This window comes from Equus przewalskii, chromosome 8 (genome assembly GCF_037783145.1).
Source record: "Equus przewalskii isolate Varuska chromosome 8, EquPr2, whole genome shotgun sequence".
In the NCBI taxonomy this organism is placed as follows: Eukaryota; Metazoa; Chordata; class Mammalia; order Perissodactyla; family Equidae; genus Equus; species Equus przewalskii.
The window spans coordinates 58,141,971-58,165,286 of record NC_091838.1 but is presented as its reverse complement, the minus strand read 5'-3'; the positions used below and the strand labels follow the sequence as shown (position 1 = coordinate 58,165,286).

The 23,316-nt window shown below is 33.2% G+C and overlaps 1 protein-coding gene across 7 annotated transcripts in view; it reads left to right on the top strand.

The window, feature by feature from the left end:
• CSMD3 (CUB and Sushi multiple domains 3) overlaps nucleotides 1-23,316 on the top strand; it is a 1,172,992-nt gene that overhangs the window by 854,519 nt on the left and 295,157 nt on the right. For all 7 annotated transcript variants that reach the window (XM_070630871.1, XM_070630869.1, XM_070630875.1 and 4 more), the window contains 2 exons: nucleotides 4,686-4,855; nucleotides 15,057-15,213. In XM_070630871.1, coding sequence (XP_070486972.1) covers nucleotides 4,686-4,855; nucleotides 15,057-15,213 — 327 coding nt within the window. The remainder of the gene's footprint in view (nucleotides 1-4,685; nucleotides 4,856-15,056; nucleotides 15,214-23,316) is intronic.

Genomic DNA, 23,316 nt, shown 5'->3' with positions numbered 1-23,316 from the left:
TGACAAATGTTTCCCATACATATGTTACACCATATATGCAATTCACTACAGCACCTGCCTAAAAACCCTGGCCTTGCCCTGATGTGGTGAGTCACAGATTTGTGTTTGTTCAGTGACAGCTGCATACTGTTCGTAAATGTCACTATGGCTGGGGGATGATGACTATTTTCAACTCATCTTTCCCACTTGAATTTCTAGAACTTCTTTTATTCAAATTCCTCTTTCCTGTGTAGTTGATGTTTCTTTATTTAAAAACTTTATCTTGCTAGGATAAACTAACTATCCTTCTCCTCTCTTGGGGCTAGCTGCTCTGCTGCTAGGTCTTTTTCTCAGTTAATTTTAACGTATTTTAAGTATACTTAATCACAGTTTGCCAATACTTACATCTTCTTATTTTTAAATATGCTTTATGAAAACTTTCTGTGATATTCATGTCATATGCAATGAAAATGTTGTAGTTAGGGTGTTGTTTTTAGACATTCGTGAACATTGCAGCCATGACTGTTATTTGTGAGACTTGTCCCTGTTACTTCAGTGTGAAAAAATTTCATTCATTTCATACACCATCACAGCCACCTGATGCTGGAAGGAACCATAACAGTATAATTCCATATCAAGTCATTTTCTTCTTTATTTGGGCCTAAAATCACATCTCTTGGGAGTAGAGGTAGCGCCTCAATGCGGAGAAAACAGCGTGTACAAAGGCTCAGAGTGTGAGACTGTGGCAAAGGGCCAGTAGTTCAGGATAACTGATTTACATGGCCTGTGGGAGAGAATGACGGGTAATAGCTAGAAAGGCAGACTGAGTTCACATTGTAGATGGCCTTGTATGATATTCTGTGGACTTTGACTTGTTCAGGGTAAGTATATTTTAGACAAAAAGTACAGGAAAGTACAGGATCAGATTTGCACTTCGAAAATATCATATTAGCTTATTACACAACAGAGATAGAAGTACGTTCATTGCTAGACATGGGCATATGGTCAAACTGTGCAAAGTTTGTTGTTAATTTCAACATTAGATCCTGTTCAATTCCAGTTGGCAAGCAAGACTGCTGTAGCCAAAGTGCGGAAAGCAAGCTTGCACAGGGCAAATGTTAGTCCTACACTGAATGCTGGGACGCCAGTGTTGAGTATATTTTAACTTCAAAGATAAAACCAAAGATGAGATTCCTTGTAAAAATGAATTCTTTATTAATCACGTAGCTTCTAGAGTTTAGCATTGTGGTTAAATAAGTTCCTCCTTAACTTATTGAGAGTAGGAAATTTTATTTTACTAAAACATTATTGAAAAAATAAATTTGTTTGTTTTCCTATATATATAACATTCTGAACAGATTTTTATTTTTTATGCTTCAAGATCTTCTTTCAAGATATGAAATAATCATTCTGAATGTTAATAATTATGTATAGTGGAATATAGATTTATAAATTAATGTGGGATGGATATGTTCTGACCTCCAGGACATGCCCCGGCCCACATAGAATGTCCTTAAGTAATGTGTGCAGCAGTTAAACCACAAAGAAAAAAGCAACCTTATGTACCAGTTTATCTAGGATAGTCTCTATTTGCACCTGTTGTGTGGGATAATTATTAATAGTGCCTCCTGAACACTAAAAAATTATTTTGATCTGAAAGAGATATTCTGTATTTACACTTTTAACACCATGGGCAATGACAGACGAAAATCCCAGTGTAAATCTCAGCTCTGATGCACATTATTTTTTTGATTTTGGCAAGAAAGCGGACTTTGGAATCTTCATCTATAAAACTAGAGAAAACAAGTTTTACCTTGTAGAGTTTTTGTGAGGAATAAATGCAGAGTTGGCTTGCTAGATGTGAAACTCATGTAATCGCACAGGGCTACATGCTAAGAAGGGCCTCATGCTTGGTTTACTGCTCTATTGGTCTCTTGAAATTCTTAATACGTGTTCAACAAGGGGCAGTGCATTTGCGTTTTGCACTGGGCCCCACAGTTTATAGTCAGTCCTGATTAAATGAGAAAGGTGCTAGTTTAATCCCCTTTTTTCCCCTTAATTCTTCCATTCTGGTTTAAGTCCTGATTTTGTTTCACCAAGTAGAAAATCATTTATAGCCATTTTAAACCAACTGAAATATTAAAATATAACAAAACAGATTATTTTTTCATATAAAAGCAAATCTCCTTTAAACTATACAGTATAAACCCAATAATGTTCATGGGAGAAGGCACTTTACCACCTATTCAGATGTTGGAACTTAATAAATTATTAGTGTATTTTAAAGGTTAGTTGAAGTAACTTATTACTTGGCTTTTTTTGGGAGGAGGCAGGGAGATTGTGTTTTGCTCAGTTTAAACAAGTTGTTAAAATAATTTTAATATCATAAATGATTCTTCAAAATTAGGAAGAGTCCTCTGGCTTTTCACACATAAATATCTTTCTACATCTGGCTAGTCACATTGGGGGCAATATAAATATCCTAAACTCTTTTTCTGTGTGTATGACATGATGCCACCATTGGTATTTATACTCAAAATATTCATAATGATAGCTTTAATTTATTGAGCTCTTGTTGTATGCCAGCCCTGTACTAAATGCTCTACATATATTATCTACATAAATTATCAACTCACACAACACACGAAGAAAACATCCCTCTGAGGAGAGTATTATTACTTCCATTGTAATAATAACAATATTCAGGCTTAGAAAGAATGAATAACTTGACACAGCCACATAGATAGGAGATAAAGCTTAATTTTGAAAACTAGATCTCTGAATTTTAAAGCCTGAGCTCTTAATCAATGTATCAGTGTTTTGCAAGCTGGCACCCAAGAACATATTCTCAAAACTCCATGATTCTATATAACAATTTAAAGCTGTTTTCATTCTCTAATAAATAATCCAACTGATAAAAATATATATGCATTCTGGATCATCTGAATGATCTGATACATTTGTCTTCATGCTCCCACAAGCATACCTGAATTCTAACAAGGTTGTGAGAAGGAAATGAGGCATATTTAAAACATAAATGATTCTTTTCCGCTAAGTGAAGAACACATGGCATCATGTTGTACTATACAGATGAAATTTTCTCAGCAGTTCAGAGAGGGGAAAAATTATGGAGAACTGAATCATTACACAGCATAGTGTAATTCAAGGCATAGCGAACTCCAAAAGTCTGTACTCTAGCAGCTGGTTCCTTATTCACATTGCCAATGGCAATTTAATTTCAGGAAAACAAAATCTTTTGCCACATTAGATACACTTTGCTATTTTAAATTTCATTATTTTTATAGTTTTGTTCAGTATTTGTAAACCTGTTTTGGTTTTATAATTGTATACAGCTGAAAGCATAAGGACATATTTATTTTTATGTTGAACATATTTAAGTAACAAAATAAAAGTAATTTAAGTCAATATTGGGAGTCTGTGAGGTTTTTTTTTTTTCCTTTAAAAGAACTTGGAGGAACTCTTTTGGGTAACACTTCTTCATGTGACTGGTTGATTGTAAACGTCACATCATTAGTTTTTATTATATTTCACACTATTTCGATATTATACTGACTGCTCCAGACTGATCATTTTCACTTCCTCATTAGGCTTTTTACTTTTGCCTTATTTTTGTTAATGTTTAAGCATTTAAAAGGTAAAGCAATTCATTATCCTCCACCTTGTTATATACTTTCTATGACTGTTTTCATGAATCATTATTTTTAAAATCTTATTTTTTGGAAAAATAATAACTTGCTTTATTTTCTGTTCAGTTAAACCTTTGAAAAATATGACTCTCTGGCCTATTATACGCTAATATGAAGCAAGTTATTAGATAAGGTAGGAAACTGAGTTTAGTGAATTTCTGAGACATAAGGAACATGTTTGGGAATTATAAGAACTTTGATATTGCAGTATTGCTACAAGGTTTAGAAAGTAATAAATTAAAATTACATTTGAAAAAAACAGAAAAATTTTCAATTTTCTCTAAGAGGTTAGACGCTTCCTCAAATTCTGCAAAATTAGTCCTGGAGTGTCAGCAGTACCATATACTGATTATGATAATGCCCTAATTCATTCTGTCTTTTAAACTGAGAAAGATGATACAATTTCCAAAGGTATCCAGTTTGTTATAATTATTGGTTAGTGGGTTTTACCTATTCTAGCAGTTTTCAAAGGAAATGTAGTATTTATTTCTGGTTTTGTTACTGAAGTTCTTGGATCAGAGGAATGCTGACTATTGGGAGGAAAAAGCACCCAATTCAAACAAGGTAAAAATAACAATATCCAATAAGAATCATTCTAAAACAAAATTGATTTCTCTACCCTTTTTAATACTTTAAAATAATTAAATTATAAAAGTAAAAGTAATAAATTAATCAGAGATCTACAAGCTTAAAATACATCCTGAAAATCTTTTGCTCTCATCTTTTTCCATGCTGTCCTTTCATCTGGGAGGGGGAGATACTGAAATTATTGTATACTTCCATTTATGTACAAGTGTCCTGTCCATGGGCAGCAGTTCCTTCTTCTAATACATTATTTGAGAGTGAATGAATCATCCACAACACACAGTCATTCTGTACATCGTTTTCCTGTTAGGCTCTAATTAAAATAAAACGCATTTATATTTCCATACATTACATTACTTGAAAATGATGATGCTTTTTATTAAACTGTACTTCAATATTCTGTTTTACCTGCAGCTGAATGTGGTGCGTCTGCAACAAACAATGAAGGAATTTTGCTCTCTCCAAATTATCCACTCAACTACGAAAACAACCATGAATGCATTTATAGTATTCAGGTTCAAGCAGGAAAGGGAATTAATATTTCAGCCAGAACATTTCATTTAGCACAAGGAGATGTTCTTAAGGTAGGTGAACTCAGACATACTTGTATTTTGATCATTTCTAGTTATTAAATATATGTCAATACATATATATATATATATAATCAACCATAAATTGATTCTACCATTCATAGATATAACTTTATACATTATTTCCAATTTTCCTATTACTATTTTCATTGAGGTAGAATGTTTTGTTTCCAATGTTTATTTATAATAAGTAAATTTTTATTTTATGCTACATAAATTTTAGTTTCCGTAACATAAAAATAAGAACTTTTATGCCAAACGTCTTATATTCAATAAATATTATATACAAAACATAACTAACACAAGAATGGTCACTTCTTTTGGAAATATAGTGGCAGTTTGTTTTTATTTTGATGTCTATTAAATAACATATTTTTATCTGTTGATGTGGATAATTCTTTGCATTTATGACTACAAAAATTCATATTTTATGAATATATAAAACTAACAAATCAATATCTATAAATTATTTAAGAAAAAATATACTTTGTTAATAATAAACATTTAGTGTAAAATTAATTAATTTGTTTAAAAAATTTGAAATAGTCAAATGTCCCACTTTTGTAAAAGATATAATTTTAGGCAAATAAATATTTCCATATTCACAGTTTCATATTTTGAAAAGTAAGTCTTTTGGTAAATATAGCTTATATTTATTATTAGAGTAAAAATAAACACTTCTATATAATCACATTTAAATATTTTTTAAATAATTACATGTATTTTTCTTAATTGTCAAGATTTCCTTAAGCCAGGTAAGAAATTTAACATAATTCTGTTTTCACAAATCTTCAAAAAACATTATGATATCCCAGATTGGTAGAGGTAGGACATTCTTGTTTAAGCAGTGATTTTAAGACTGTTGGTTGTTTTCTTCTTTTAAAAAGAAAGTAATTTGGATGATAATTGATGATTCTTTAACACAAACAGTATTGTGTGCTTATAAGATTTGTATGGACATGGGAAAAGCTTCCTGCAGTACACCTAGATGTATACAATTTTAGTATTAATTTAGGGCCATTCCTGTTTTTTGCATTTTTCCCCAACAGGCAACAGAAATTCACTTTATAAATCTCTTCCATCTCTAGTTCGTTGTTTGAATTTTCCTGTTAAAATGTTTTATTTGCTAAATTGGAGTCAACATTGAGATTAAAAGGATGCTTGTACATAGAATTGAGGCAGTGCTTAGTTTTTGCAGATTATGGGGAAAAAATGTATCAAGACATAGAGCAGAAGTGTAAACCCAGCCGCTAATCTGTATTGCATAAGCAACAACAATAAACATGCGTTTATGAGTTGAAAGTCAGGAAGTGCTTCCCCATGCCTACCACGACCATTCCTAAAATACTTCTCCCCTCTTTCTTTCCGATGCTTGAAAATTGTCTATTACTTTTCCATACTGAGTGAGGTTTATTATTTGGAAAATTCATTTAGGATAACAGGTGATGCCTTTAAAAAAAATAGCCCTACTGTGTTCCTCAGGGTGCTTTCTGACCAATGTCTTACTTATTTAGAGTAAGGTCACATGCACTTGTGACATGTGTTACCTTGAGGAATGACAGGACCTCAGTAATAAGTGGCAATATGAGGGGATGTGATAGTGCGAGACAATGGAAGGCAGGAAAATTCAATTTAAGGCCCTTTAGTGTATTTTATTAAATAGTGATTTTTCTTTCATGAGTGAAAGGATGAAAATTTATATTTCCAGCAATTTTTTAAGTTTTTTTGGTAACTTTTCTGGAATATATATGTTTCCCAAAGTAAATATTACAATGGAAAAAACACCAATTCAATTATCCCCCTAATGATAGTCTTTCCTGGAGTTTATTCTAAAGTATTACTTTAAAATAACTTCAGCAAGCGCTCTATAGAGACAGGTTGGGATGGGCTTTTACACTTCAAGTCTGTCTTCTTTATGATTTCTCCACCTGTGTAAAATGTAAAATGCTTATCTGTTACCTTATTCCTCCCATTAATCCCATGGACAACCATTAGTTCAAAGATACCTACTGACATAGACACAGTTAAGCATGCACAAGCAGACAGATGCAGCCTCCTATGGACAAACGATTAATTCTCAAGAGGTGCAGCCCAAAGTCCTCTGAGGATGGAAGGCCATGTGCCTAACTGCAAACTAGTCTGTGAGAGACCATCCCCATCCCAGGGCTTTCCAATATGAAACCTAGTGGAGTCGATTCTCTTCTTTCATTCAGACTAGGAAATAAGAAGAAATAAGTAAAACAAATAGCCCGTTATAGAACTCTCTGCCCCTTGCCTGAGAGAACTTCCAAGCATTGTTTTTCTTGTGGTAGGATTGGCTATGTTCTTTGGAATAACATTCTCTTCTAATCTTTACATAAGATTTGAAAAAGCTTTATTCTTTTTTTCTGGTTTCATTTACTGTATAGCATCACTGTATTGGATTCCGACAAACAAAAACAGCAACAATAAAAGAAAAGTGTGTGTGTATTTGTCTATATCTACATCTACACACACACACACACACACACACACACACACACACACCCCCTTCCTCTCTGGGAGCTCACCATTCAGGCTGATGCTCGCTTATTCACGCACTTTCTCTAGTCCTCCCTCTTTTCATAAACTGCTTTAGTTATTTATAACCACACTAGTGAAGTTTGTATCAAGAGTAGATGATCATGTCGTGACCGTGGGTAGTTTATTCCTGGTACCACTGCCAGGTTTTCTGATTCAGTAGATCTGGGGAAAACTGCTTTAGCTGATCTGCATCTGAGTTTATGGATTTTTATAAGGATTTCCAGATTGTCTGATGAGCAGCAGGGTTGGGAATCATGAATATATCCTTCTTTGGTTCTGTTCCTTTCAATAGGCAAGAATGTTGAACTTCTCAAACCCTCACTCAAGATATGTAATTTAATTAATTCTTTCAGCTAATATTCATAGAAGGTGTTTATTTTATGTAGGCTCTAAACAGTCAACAATGAATACTTTCCATTGTCAGCCTGGTAAGACAAAAGCTGAATACCAATCAGAAATACTGTTTTTTTTCTTTGTTGTAGCTGTGTTTTTATTCATTTGTTTTTACTTTCAGAAAAAGACTGAGCACTATGTTTAAATAGAGGAACATAGCAGGGATAAAATTCAAGCAATCTTTTTACCACACTTAGTATTGTGTAGTTTAAAGACTTATTTCTTATGCAAAATCTAGACTAAATGGATGATTATGGAGAAGAGCCAATAAAATAACTCAAAATTGGTTTTGAGAATCTGAAAGACAAGTTAGGAAAATTGATGTTATATTTATGAAAAATTAGATAGTTAAAGGACTTGAATAGTAACATTCTTTTAGAATTATAAGAAAGTTATTAATGTGTCATTTGTTGTTGTATGTTGTTTTCTAAGACGTATTATTTTCAAGCATCTTTCCTAACCTGTGTGTAAGTTTTTGGGAGTACCACTTGTGAGAGCCTACTGTTAAATTTTCAGTAATTTTGTGAGCTAGTTGTTAAACACAGCCATTATTAAAAATTAAATTGAAGTAGATTATACTTAAATTGACTTACAATTAAGTTATATTAAAAACAAAGGTAATACAAACAGCTTTTCATTTCTTAATTATTTTGTTACTTTTACTATTACGTGTGCTTTTTAGGTTAGTTATGTATATTGTATCTCTATAGTAGAAATACTATGTCCAGGTGTGCATTTCTTCCCAATTCTGCATTCAGTGATGACACACTGATACCTTGATATTCGTCATGGTAGGAATATTTCAGTGCAGAATTTGGAAAATACTACAAATCTTGATTTATTGTTTTACTCATTGTCTTTACTTAAGTAGGAACATGTTGTGTCTGTAGCTATTGTGAATTGCACAAACAATTGAGAAAATATCTTTTCTAGTATTTGAAAACTATTATTCAATTTAGCAAAGTTACTTGGGTCATTTACAAATCAGTGAAGTTCTGATATAACATTGTTTGTTTTTGATGTTTCACTTTCATCTTACTTATTAACATGGAAAAATCAAGCAATATTCACTTAGGAACTACTCTTTTTTGTCAGTTGCAGTCATGAGTTGCAGATACAAAAGTTCTGCCAAAAACGCCGAAAGCATTTTGTAAGAATCAATTAGCTCTATGAAATTTACTATAATCAATATTGTATGTTTTATTACTATTTTCAAATTGTATGCTACACATCCCTTAAATCAGGGATTCACAAATGATAGTCTGTAGGCCAAATCAGGCCTCAAATCTGTTTCTGTAAATATACATTTATTGGGAAAAAGCCACGTTCACTCATGTACATATTGTCTATGGCTCCTTTTGTGCTATAATGGCAATATTGAGTAGTTTCAACAGAGATATCATGCCCCCAACAGCCTAAAATATTTACTATCTATCCTTTTCAGAAAAAGCTTGTCAACCTCTCTTTATAGCAATAAAAGTTATTTTTTTAAAAAAAGCATATGTATAGATTTATACATTCACCAGTTTTGTTTGTTTGAGAGCTGGTTATTAAGCATTTGTCAGCAGACCAGTGGTCTCACAAAGTCCACCACACACATCTTCCAACTTGGCTTTTTATTCACTGGTAATCCTTTGTTCTCTCTCCCCTCAAAAGCACCGCCTAACATCCATTTGCGTAGAGTGCTATATTAGGCCTCATAAAACCCTTCCTTCTCTCCCATACTGAAGATCACAGAAGTGAAATGATTTGTGACAGGCCAGACAGCTTTAATGGTAGAGTTGGGACTTCAGCTTTGTTACATAACCACAAAGCTAAGGCCCCTGAAAAACTGACCCTTCATTGTGCCCCTTGACTCTCTCACTACAGTATACTAACTCTTACAATTGAGTACACATTATATAGCCATTTCAAAGAGATAAATATTTGAATATAAACAAAAGTTCTCCGCTCTGCTTCATATTATCTTTGGAGAGAACATAATAAGGGTTAGAATATTGTCCTTTTCGGTTAACCATTGTAAAAATTATTTTTGTTTTTCATTCAAACTTTGACATCTCACTCACCTTATTAGAAAAATTTATTTAAATTTCCAAATCAACCTATAAAACAAATGACCAATAACGAAAATTCTAGACCCCATAAGCAGAAATGATTTGAAAGTTTGTATAATTATACATGTGTATATATGTGCTTTCTTTCTTTTGATTGGACTTTTTTCTGTACTTTCTGCTTTGGGGTTCAGATAACAGCTTACTTGCTAATTCATTAGAGAAATAACTGATAATCTGCCTTCTAATTATGCATTTATTTTACTATTAACAACAACAACAGTTTTGAGTGTTCATGAGCATAATAGGGTTTGATGTTCCAGATCTAGGAGAGTCCCTACACCATAACTAAATTTCAGGCCCTGATCCATCACAAAAGGTTTGATAATTGAAACAAGGCAATATTAAATTCTAGTGTGTTCTAGTGTAAGACTACGAGATTAATTGCAACCCTTTAACAAACTAGAGATTCATCAAAGTGTTTCATTAATGTTATGAAAGCTCTCAATGCCTTTCATGATATTAAAGTTAACTTGAAATTCTGCATTTGACATGAAACTTAAGTCTTCGTCATCTGAATTAGGCACTAAGTAACTGAGAACATTTCTGTGGAGAACACCAGAGTCCTCTCCCTTCCAACTAAAACATGTAATATTATACAGTTATCATATTCTTTTTTAAATTTCTGAAAAAACAAGATATTAAGACATATGCTGAAAAGAACAATAATATACTTTCAAAAAGAAAAAGGCAAATAGGCTCAAATAAATAAAAACGTACTTAAAGATCCTGGTTTTATTTAGAATAGAAATATGAGAAGCAATAATCTCAAATAAAAGTTCTGTGTGGTTGTGATCGGACCCAATATAAACACTCTGTGCTATAAAGTTACTTTTAAGTGAAAGGTACATTTTGTTTGTTTGATTTTCTTATTTGTGTGCTTGGATTCCTATTTACTTCAAAAGTGATCTGTCTTTGGCTGTACTGCGTTGTCCTTCTTTGTTACCGTTATGCTTCCGTATGTATTTTAATCCATTTGAAGGATTTTATTTACAAGTTAAACAGCGCTGACTTGATCATTACTATAAAACTCTTCTCTTTTTGAAGCCTTCCTAGTTTACACCTTGTGTTTCATTTTGATTTGATAATTTTATACATGCTTCCAAAATTTCACAATTGAATGATCACACTTCATTTTAATTTGATGATTATAGTGGTGCTTCTATATTATTTTCTTCTACCTTTTGACTTGACTTTGTTAAATAAACTGTTAGATCCTCTTAGCTAGGCTTAAGAGAATTTTTTTCTTTTGAAAATAGCTTTTGTCATGCATTTTCTTTTGATGATTATTTTTAAAATAATTTCTTAAAGAAAGTTTATTTTGAGAAATAAAAAAAGTATGCTTCTAGCTTTAAAAGTAGAAAGACAATATAAATTTGTCTCTCTTGCAACACAAAATATTGGATTATTTTTTTAAATCTCCTTCAGGTTGAGAGTGATGTCTTAATTTTTCTTTCTCCATTTTATTCCCAGCACCTAACACAATGCATGAAACTAAATAAGTGTTGAATCATCTTGTAACTTTTTATGTTATTATATATAGGAATGATTTATATGTATTGAGTAAAGTAATGGTTTCTGCTATCATTACATCTCTTTTTCATTACCACCTGAAATTTGAGAAAAAAATTGAGAGATTTTTTTCTTAAAAACTAAAAACATATTTTAACAACCAATTTTTATTTACTCAGTTACATCAAGTAGTTGCTTAGTTTATATTTTCCCTTTATTTGGCTGTTTTTGACAAACTGAAAGTTCTTACAATGTATCCGCACATGAAAGCAGAACTAGTTGAATCTAAAAATCAATTCTTATATTTAGCGTAAGAATGAAATTATATGTTGGTGAGAAGTAACAGAATTGAAAGGAAAATATTCTTTGAGGTTACCTTGGCAATATTAACCACAAAATAAGATCGATTGAATCGGCTGGTTAAATGGTTTGGTTGTGAATGTGTAGTTTTAACTGTAGGATTTATAAACTATATCACATAGAGAGTCATAAAACACATGTATTCAGAAGCAGACTTCTGAAAATATTGAACATTTTAAACTCACGGATACAGAAGTTGTGTTTTCTGATTATCAGTGTTTCCTTGCCTCCGAATCATCCCTGGTGCCTACTATTCTTAAGAAACGAAAAATTGAATCTTAGGTAGTCAAACAAAAAACATTACGGAGCAAACAAACCTCATCATTTTGTTTAGCTTTCTTGAAGACAAATAAATTCTTGCTTTAAATACTCTTTAACACATTAAAAAAAAAATTTTCAGAAAGACCCTTTCAAAAGAAGAGAGAGACCAGGAAGATGTTTGCGGTTAGGAATTCAGTGACCATGTTGGCTTGAGTTTAAGACTCTCACTTTCTCTCTTTCTCCCTCTTATTTCCACCGCCCTCTCTTTGGTAATATGACAACAAGTAAATAAGCTGATAGAGCCTGGAGGGTGCATGTGATGCTGTAGATTCTTTCAGTCACAAAGGGATTGAGCACAGAGGGCCTTGTCACTGGAGACTTAAGAATTTCTTTACAGAAAAGGTATAGCTAATATGGGTACAAGAAGAATCTAGGGGCTCTGAACAAAAACTACATTTGTATAGAATGTTAAAGAAAACCTTTGTCTGTTGTCTTGATAACACTTGAAACCTGTATCAGTAATAAAGCAACATAAAACTATAAATAGCTAAAGATAAATAAACATACTTCTGGAAATTCAGTAACCAGATGGAAGAAAGACCTAGTTAAATACATAAAACAGGTGATATGCATTAAATTTGAGCTATGGAACCATTAAAAGAGAAATTTGAAAATAATTTTGAAAGTTATGAGAAATCTTGAGATAATGCAGAGTACAGAGAGAGAGAGAGAGACAGACAGACAGACAGACTTTCCAGAACCTGACCAAATATTTAAAACTTGAGATTTTAATAAAAAATCTAAAAAGAGATTAGTCATTGCTGAAAATCTAATTGTTAGTGTGGAAGATCCAGGGAAGGATTGTTTATAGTACAGAGAAAAGACAGATACATTTCAGAAGAGAAAATATAGGAATTGCAGTACAGTTTTTGAGACTGAATATGCAAATAATAGGCATTCTAGGTGGAAAATGAAAGGATCAAATAGACAATGAATAATTAAGTTAACAAAAACTCAAGAACATTTCCTTGAGTTGAAGAAAATCTTGACTCTGTAGATGGAAAAGTCTCATTATTTTATTTGAATAATCGCAATATTAGAAATATAGTGAAAATTTCTCAATTCATCTTATTAAATTAACATCAACGTAATACTAAACATGATAAAGATAATTTGGAAAAAAGCAGGAATTTAGAAATTATATATAAGTTTCTGTTTATAAATTATAGTAAACAGTCTAAATAGATTATCAAATTAAATCCACAATTTAGCACAAGAAAAGTATATCATGCAGATTAATATAATAATAAAAAATTCCACCATGTACCACCTGAAAATCATTTCTTAAGTGACATCACTGTAATGAATACAACTTTTAGGCAATACTCGTGCTATGGCAAAATTGCTGAACTGGAGTTCAGTGACATAATTTTTACTCTGATGCCAAGTCAGAAGTAATGCAATTTCAATCAAGAGACAAGTAACTTTGGGCAATATTTCTCAACTTTTTAAATTCATTATCATTCACCTAAGGAGCCCCAGCCCCAAGTCTATGAAACTAAATACTACGGAATAAGGTTTATCAGATAGAGTTGATCTTTGTAGGACAGCAAATCATCATATCTAACACTTTATCATCTTCCCAAGAACCAATTTTCACCCACCTGGGGATAACTTCCACATTGAAAATTCATGCCTCAAGTGAAAAAGAATGGTAGCATCCACTGTTGGTAAACCTTCAGTCTAATTACTATACACTTTTTGGAAAATAATCTGGCAATACATGAAAATCTTAGCACAGAAATCCCATATTTTGTAAACTTTCTTATTGAAATACAAGAACCAAAAAATCTGGGGTTATATGTAAAAGGTGTTTATTTCAGTATTACTTTTAGTGGAAAAATCTTGAGTTCATTAATATTGGAATGATAGAGCAAGTTGTGGTAGTGTCACTGTATGAAATATTATACAGCTCTCAAAAAGAAGAATCTATATCTGCTGACCTGAAGAGATGTCAATAATGCATTGATAAAAGAAAAGCAAACTTAAACCAGCTGTTGTGCCTAGTGGTTAAGTTTGGCACGCACCACTTCAGCGGCCCTGATTCGGTTCTTGGGTACAGACCTACACCACTCATCAGTGGCCATGCTGTGGTAGTGGCTGACGTATGAAAAAAGAGAAAGAGGGGCTGGCCTTCTGGCTGAGTTGTTAAAGTTCTGTGTGCTCTGCTTCAGTGGTTCAGGGTTCATGGGTTCAGATCTTGGGTGCGGACCTATTCCACTCATCAGCCATGCTGTGGAGGTATCCCATGTAAGAAATAGGGGAACATTGGCACAGATCTTAGCTCAGGGAGAATCTTCCTCAGCAAAAAAAAGAAAAGCAAATTAGAGTACAATGAGAACTTGCACCTCCAGAAGAATGAGAATGATAGAGGGATGTTTGGGAACTTATCAATTTTGCTTTTGTATATTTTGCCTTGTTAAATTAGTTTCTAAAAGCATTTAGTACTCAATATTTTAAAGAACGTCAAAAATGAAATAAGTTAAGGGACATGGATAAGTTATATAAATTGCAAAAGAAGTAAGTATATTTTATGTTAATCATGTTCTTAGAAAAGTACATATTTGGTCCCCTTGAGCAAGCTGCATGAAAACAACCAACCAACCAGTCTTGGAATCCAATCTTTCTGTACATATTCTCAATTTTAAATAGTCTGCTATAAAAAGGCATTGTTTTTATTATAAGAGCAAAAGTTGTATAACATGAATTTGAGTATTGCTTAGAGTTTACTGAACTTAGCACTTTAAAATTATCCATGGGAATTGTAATGCTTAACCTGATATTTGTAGGAGTTAATATATGTAATTATCCTTGGAAAACATGTAGTGACCTGATTTAGGACAAGTATAATAATTTCCTCTTCTTCATAGATATAAATACATGATCTGAATTAGTCTGTTGGTATATTATGTTTTAATTATAAATATATTTTGCAGATTTATGATGGAAAAGATAAAACAACTCATCTACTAGGTGCTTTCACTGGTGCATCTATGCGAGGACTGACTCTTAGCAGTACTTCAAATCAGCTCTGGCTAGAATTTAATTCAGATTCTGAAGGGACAGATGAAGGCTTTCAACTTGTCTATACCAGTAAGTATTTTGGTAGAGTAAAATTGGCAAATATAAATGCTGAATATTTATTAAATAATTGCAATACACAAGGTGAAGTGATGTCCAAAATTTGATCATCAATTTGCAGTTTACAACTCCTTTCTACATGTATAATTTTATTTGACCCTAACAACAACTCCATAAGTTACAGACATTCTAACAGTTGCCATTTTACAATTGAAACAACTAAGGTTCAGAGAGGTTAAGTAATTTGTGGCTTTGGGCTTATTTATGTATTTTTTTTAAATAGCAATATTCTCCTCATTCAATATTTGAGAAATACAATTATACTTTTTAATAGATGGAAATTCAATGTTTGAGCTCCCATCTGTAAGTGCTAAACACACTACGTGTGCAGTAGTTATAGTTGGTCAGTCAGTAATGATAATTGGATGGTTTCGGATAATTATGCACTAAAGAGTAGCTAAAGTTTTTAGATTGTTTTGCTTTTGTGTTGAATTGACTTACTAAAATTAAATTCTTACAGATCTACTTTATTATACTTAAATCAGCTATTCTGACAATTAAATAGGTAGAAGTTCAAGACTGAAAACCATAGGTCGGTGGGTTACATCTGTTGTTATATGAATTAAATGAATCTATTTTACCAGCACTATAATATAAGAAATGGATGAATTACATCAATGAACAATAAATTATGTTCAAATAATATATTTATTGAGCTTCTACTCTGTGTAAGACTCTAAGAAAGTAAAGTGGTTGTAAAACCAAAGTGGTTACCGGCTGTGTGTTTAATAAATTTACACTCTATCACATCAAATTGGTTCTTGGAAGTTCAGAATGTTCATTTAATATAACAAAATAAATTAAGTAGCAATATTCAGAAATCTTTACTGTTAGAATATTTGAAAAAATCTAATGACCCCTATAAATTTTCTTAAGAAGTCAGATGAACAGAAACTGTTACAGAAACTGAAAAATTAAAAAGGTTATAGCATCAAAGATATTCACATGGGAATATGAATCTAATTATCATTTGTAAAAATATTCTTTCTTAATGATATCAGAAGTAGGAGACAGGAAAGTATAATGACTCAGTATATTAAAATATCCTGGTGTATAATACTGAGATATTACTCTTGCTCCCTGTTTATTTCAAGGCTTATTTCTACCTGTGCTAGAGTTGTTGCATGATTAAATTAAGTAAACATAAATTAACAGAATGAATCTTGAATACATATTTTTAAATCCTGAGAACTGCTAGGTACAATGTGATTCCTAATGAAGTCCTCCCAAAGACAAATAAAAATCCAAGTAAATCATGTTTACAGATATTACTGGGCTTATGGACTAAAAGTAATGGTATTGAGGATCATTGCTCAAATCTAATTGGTGTGATCTGCTCAGAAGGGCAGATATTTTTTAAGCTATTTTCCTCTTCCCTTTCTTAGTTTTCAACAGGGCTGCTGACATTTTCACGTTATGGCTCAATGTTTGTATAATGGACTTTCTTTGTTTTGCATCATTTTGCATTTCTCCTTGTCTAAAATGTTAATGGGTTTCATAGAGGAAAATTAGATTTCTTTTTCTGATATTTAAATTCTATGTTAACTGAGAGTATTGATGCAAATATACTGGGCATTGTAAGACATACCTGGATTTAAAATTGTATGGGGTGCTCAGGTGTCTGGAGTAAAATCATTGACTTCATTGTCATTCATGTGAGCTATGTTGTGATGTGAGCTATTGGATGTCAAAAAAGAGAAACCTTAAAAAGCAAATACTTGAAGTAACTCTTCTTAGTGACTCTAGTTGTTCATTATAGGATGTGTGTCATTATGAAGCTGGGAAGCTATAGAATTGGGAAGAGACTATAAAAACAATTATTTTTAAAAAGGGCAAATGTACATCTATAAATATGTTTCAGTCTCAGAACTGAAGCTAAAATGTTTCAGTCTCAGATCTCGAATTAAAATGTTTATAGTCTACTTCGAAAGTCTCCTAGATATCACCAGGTCAGGAAATGCTCCTATGATTTTGTGAACCAACAGCTGTGTTCTGAGCCCCAGCCATAGCACCTGTGCCCCAGCTGCTTTCTTTTTCAGCTGTGTCCCACCCACCTGGGGCATCAGTTGAACTATTGAACTTTAAGACCTATCTCAAATATGTCCCCACTGGTGCTTACCCTGATTCTTTCAGCCAGAGTTATCCTACTTTTTTTGGGTTCTTTTTTTTTATGAGGAAGATTGTCACTGAGCTAACGTCTGTGCCAATCTTTCTCTATTTTATGTGGGTTGCTGCCACAGCATGGCTTGACGAGCTAGGTCTGCACCCAGGATCCAAACCAGCAGACCCTGGGCAACCGAAGCTGAGCATGACCTTAACCACTATGCCATAGAGCCGGCCTCTGGAGTTACCCCACATTGTGACATTTCTTTTGCAGTATTTATATCTACAACTAATGTAGCAGTAATCACATTGTATTGTTGTTATACTTTTTTGCAAACATATTGTACGTAGTTCTTTAGGGGGCCATTTCCCTTCATAAAGTCTTTAGTCAGTTTTAGTTCTATTGCATCTTTTTACATATTATTGGTAAATTAGCATATGATCTGACTATTGACTTTATAAAATGCTTTTGTGATATAGAGGAAGATTCTACTAGGCCACATATTTTAAATATTCATTAAATTCTTAGAAGCAGTAATTAATCAACTTTTGAACATTAGAGAATTTGCTAAGGTATTCAAACATGGAGGAAAATGGAAAAGACCATGTATTTGTGTTGTAATCCCTGTATCCAATCATTTCCTAAGGCCTACTCCACCCCTGACATTCTGTGGTTGTTCCCTTTACAATTACTATTCCAGTTTTGTTTCTGAAACATCTAAGAGAACCCTATGTGATGCAGAGGGATTCCCTGTATTCACATTAAGAGAATTAGAGACAGGAGAGAGGACATTTGGCTAGGACAGATCAGGTAAGGATTCATGAATGAGGTAGTGTTAAAGGTAGGCTTGATGGGTCACAGAAGGAAATGGTGGAGAGTATTCCAGGCAAAGAGAGTAGGGTGAAGAAAAGCACAGAGAATGGGAAAACCATATCAAGCACATTCAAGGCAAATACAGCAAATAGTCCAATTCAGATTAGCCACGCATGCCTGGCTTCTCACAATTCTAGTTTAGCACAAACAAGCCTTTTATAACCACAGTTATCTAATGACACCCAACCTAATGATAGTCATGTTCTATCTATCTTTCTATTATCCGTTTTGTTGACTTAACACTTGCTGTTGTCTGGTTATGTTCAATTTTAAGTAGACAGAATCACATTTGCCTGAGATAAAAATGAAGAAATATTTTAGAACAGGCATTTAAGATGCATTTTATTTCAACTGTCTTATCGGTTTATTTATTATATAATCACTAAGAATAGCAAATGGACTAGTGGAAACAGTGGCTGAGATGCTGCTTTTAGCCTCAAGGAATGGAAAACTTAACTGGCTTAAACAACCAGGATTTATATTTCTCATATAAAAGAAATAAGGTAGTTAGGTCTTGATTCAACTGCTCAACCTAGTCGACAAGTGTCCTGCCCGTCTTTCTGTTGTGACATTTCTATAGTATCCACTTTTTCCCTCATGCTTGTTGTGACAGAGTCATAAGATGGCTACTTTAACTCGGCATGTTCAAGGCAGGAAGAAAGAGGGAACAGAGTGCCAACCTCGTGTCCCTTTTATTAGGAATGTCAAATCTTCTGTCAGACATTCTCTTATCTTTCTTTTTCCAAAACTGGGCCATGTGGTTACGCCTAAATTTTCCAGCAAGGCAATCTAGAGAATGAAGTATTTGGCAGACTAAGTAATTGGTTTAGGGTTAGACCATTGCGATATACTGCCTGATATGATTCGATTACTGCCGGGAACAAAATCAGGGTTTTGTTAGTGAGGAGGAAGAGAAGAAGAGACATTAACAAGACAACTTACAGTGTCTACTACAATGTACAGCTATAAAAGATATTTGAAAAAATAAGTTTAAAAATATTGTATTAATATATGCCACCTTGATTTATGGTGTCACGGAAGCCCAGAGACTCTTGGGTGCTTAGAAAGGAAAAGCATTTGGCTCACCCATTGTTAATAGTTTTAGCTATACTATGCTAAGAAGACAGTGAGGTTCTCTCACTTTCTTCCACCAATAAATAAATTATATGTACATACCTGGTATAAAAATGCTATACCACACCTGAGGGGAGAAAATGTCTCCTTTTTCTTCCAAAAAGTTTCTCAATCAGCTCTAGTTTAATTAGAAAATTGAAATGTGGACAGCTGTGTTGGTTTAATATAAAGCCTTTGTGACAAACTTGGTCAGAACTTGACTGCCATTAGGGAATTCCACGGTTCGTCATCCCTCCAGCCTCTCAAAATTAATTACCTCCTCGAGTCAGACCACTCTTCAATTCTTCTCAAAACAATACCTATCAATTACTCTTGACCTTGACAAATCAGAAACTCACCCTAAATGAAGATCTAGATGAGTCATACTTTAGGTGCTTAATATAATACAAATTAGTTGTTAATTTCCCTGTGACCTGTTAAGGCACAACTGTCTCTCCTAGCAGGTTTAGTGGAGTAAAGTGGGAGAAAATTAGCATTCCTGTCTTCAAAAGCTGGAAGAACAGGTCAGAAGTTAAGATCTCAGTATAAGTATACTCCCTAAAACATCACTCTGCTCTGGATAACTCTATAACAGAATTTAGCAAAACCCGATAGGCTACTCTGACTAGACTCCTTCCCCCCTCAATGCACGTTTCAAGAATGCTTTCTTAAATCTGGTGTCTTTTGCTGTATCTCTCTGAAGGCTAAATTGTAGTAACATCATTTCTGTTTGTTGACCTGTCTTATCTTCCTTTTTATTCCTCTCCTGGAACTAACTTATTTATTATTTATTGGTCATAGGTTCAGATTTTATCTTTCCCCACTAGAATGTTTTATGCTCTGAGGATAAAGAGAACAGTGAATGAGACAAAGTTCCTGATCATGTGGAGCTAACTTTTTTTTTGAGACAAGGCAGAAAATAAAGATAGGAACAAAAGATAAGAGAACTGCGTTTAGAAATACTTTATAACAGGGCAATGGGATGGATAATACAGGAGATGGGGCTACTGGAGCTTGTTTGTTCAGGGACTGTCCCGGAGGAAGTGTCACCTGAGTTGATACCTGTATTATAAGAAGGGACAACTACATGCACATCTGAGGGTAGAGGGTTCTAGGCAGATACATCAGCAAGTGCAAAGGCCTAAAGAGGCCTGAGGTTGAGTGGTGTGGCTAGAGCTGGATGAGCAAGGAAAATTGGACAAAATGAGAGAGAAAATTGGAAGCTAGGCAGGGGAAAGGTAGACAACAGTAAGGCTTGGATTTTATTTAAAAGGCACACGGAGACTTCCAACATTATCATAATATTAATATGAGTTAAAAACAATAGTTAACATTTATCTACTACCTACTAGGTATAAGATATAACCCTATGAGGGAGGTACTGTTATACCCAGTGAGAAGAGGAGGGAAAACAAAGCACAGAAAGGTTATATTACTTGCTCAAGGTCACAAAACTAACAAGTGCAGATATGGAAATTGAACTGAGGGGCTCTACCTCTAGAATGCATGCTCTTAATCACTATACTGTATTACCTCCAACTCGTTTTAGATATTTTATAAATAAAATTTCATGAATTTAACATCTTTTTTATTGTTGATGTAAATGTTAAAAGAATAATTTTTTAATTTTAATGAAATTCTTCACAAAGATACTTTGGTCATTTTATGCCTGAGAATCTGAATACTTTCTTACTGGCCAAATTCACTACAGAGAATGACTTAGGCCTAGTATCTTTTATGTTGTTCATGAAGTCTTTAAACTCTGTTTCTTGCAGATATGCTTCATTGCACATTCCTTTAGTTCTATTCATTTGTAGTTACCCCACTGCATTCAGCAGAAAGGAACTGGGTGTTTTAAACAACCATCCATTACAGAACTAAAGGACACCTTTTTGATGGATTATAGCATTGTCTTCTCAAAGGCTGATCTGGTCAATGTCCATGATGCCCAGCCATCAGGCCATGCCTCTTGGCTCAGACGTCCTTTCATTATCACCTCTGCACATTTAATTTATTAAAATGCCTGTTGAAGAAATGTCTGTTATCTCAAGGGAAAAATTCAGACATATTTGAACTCTCATAGTCCAACAGTTGTTTTGCTTAAAATGATTCAATTACATGGAACATGACCATTTCAAATTTTATATTCAAATTAAAGATGGGCATTAGCTATCTTGTGATGCCTTTTCTTGTGCACTAGCCTTATAAATATATAATAACTTACCCTATTTAAACTCTCTAATTTAGTTACCACTATGTTATTGGCAAGGTTAGCCATGAAAAATAATCAGATGACCTATTATCTCTAACTTTATTCCTAGTATATAATTTATTTAATGCAAATGCAAGTAGAAAATAAGTAAATTACAAGGGAGAAACAAAGTTACTCCATGTGGTTCTATATCCTATGAACCGCTTAGATATATTTGGCATTTCCTTTATTCTTTAGATCTGCAAATTAGCCAGGCAATAAAGAAAGTATTGACTGATGCTGAATTGTATAGTACAAGGTATTTTAACTGAAATGTTAAAGAAATCTTTTTTGCTTATCTGTTATTTACATTGACAATATTGGATATAATTTCTTCATACTAGAATAACAGAAGAATCATTACCATTTTTATAGCCTTCTCATTCCAAAAACTTTGTAAAGTTTGAACTTAAAAATCTAAAGACCTACAAATTTACTCTTTACTTAAAATTAATTTCTGGCAGATTGAAGAATTATGAGTGTCTAAACTTTAAAATGTTTAGGAAAAAAATGTCGCCTAGAATAGCTATGTCTTTAAGGTAGAGAAAGATTTCCAAAACAAGATATACAAACAAAAATCTGTCAATAGTAAGTAGCATTCCTGCCCTTCTAAGCACTTCCCTGAAGTGAAGAGACTAAAAATCTGGTAACTACATTTCGCATACTCTTACCAGTGAAGATCTCTGTTTAGATTCTGACAATTAAAGGGAGTCCTATGGGAGCTGAAAGGTGGGATCGATGGAGAAGCCAATTACTTTCCGCTAGCATCTCCCGGCAGGAGTGTGGTGCTGGCAGGTGGTTGTATGTGGCAGCAGCTTCCCTGAACTCCTGGGTTTCCTGAAAGTCAGCAGTGTTCTTCTGACCTTCAGTCCCTCTCCATTTCTTGTATTTTCTCTGTGATTTCTTATATTGAAGTTTAGCAACCCAGAATATCTAAGTGGCTTCTATTTTCCTGACCAAGCCCAGGTTATTAATTTTTTTAAGTTTCTCTATAATAAAACACACCATGAACAAAGTAAAAAGATGAGACATTTTAGAAGGAGATATTTACATTATATATATCAGAAAAACCTACACTCTCTAGAAAGGAATCCTACAAATCAATAAGAAAAAAATAGTCTAAAAGAAAATATGGGAAAAATAAAATTTTACACTAGAGAAAACTTCAGTGGCCAATAAGTGAAAAACATGCTGAATAAGAAATGAAGATTAAACCCAAAATCATATGCCATTGCACATTCATAAAATTGGTAAAAACTAAAAAAAAACGTACAGTACTAAATACTGACGACAATTTGAAGAACTTGAAACTCTTTTAACTTTGGGATTTGAAAATTGGTAAAGGAGAGTAATTTGGCAATATCTAGTAAAATTCCATTCCTAGGTATGTATAGAGTGCACCAACTATACATTTTGGTCAAATGCCTAATGGCTGATGTTTACAAATTAACATTCAGGCAAAGCTAAACCTAATCATCCCAGAATGCTTTACAAATGCATGACGTACAAGACACAAACTAACACATTTTTTTTTATCAGAACTTTAACATAGGATTTAAAACAATGGCAATTAAAACAAAGAACTCTACCTTACCTCCTGTTCCTCCAGTTGGAAATACATACCAATCATTTCCACAGTCTTTTTCTTTGTTTAAATTCTTAACTTCTATAGGCTCAAAACTCTAAGGATTGTCTTCTTAAAGCATTCTCTTAA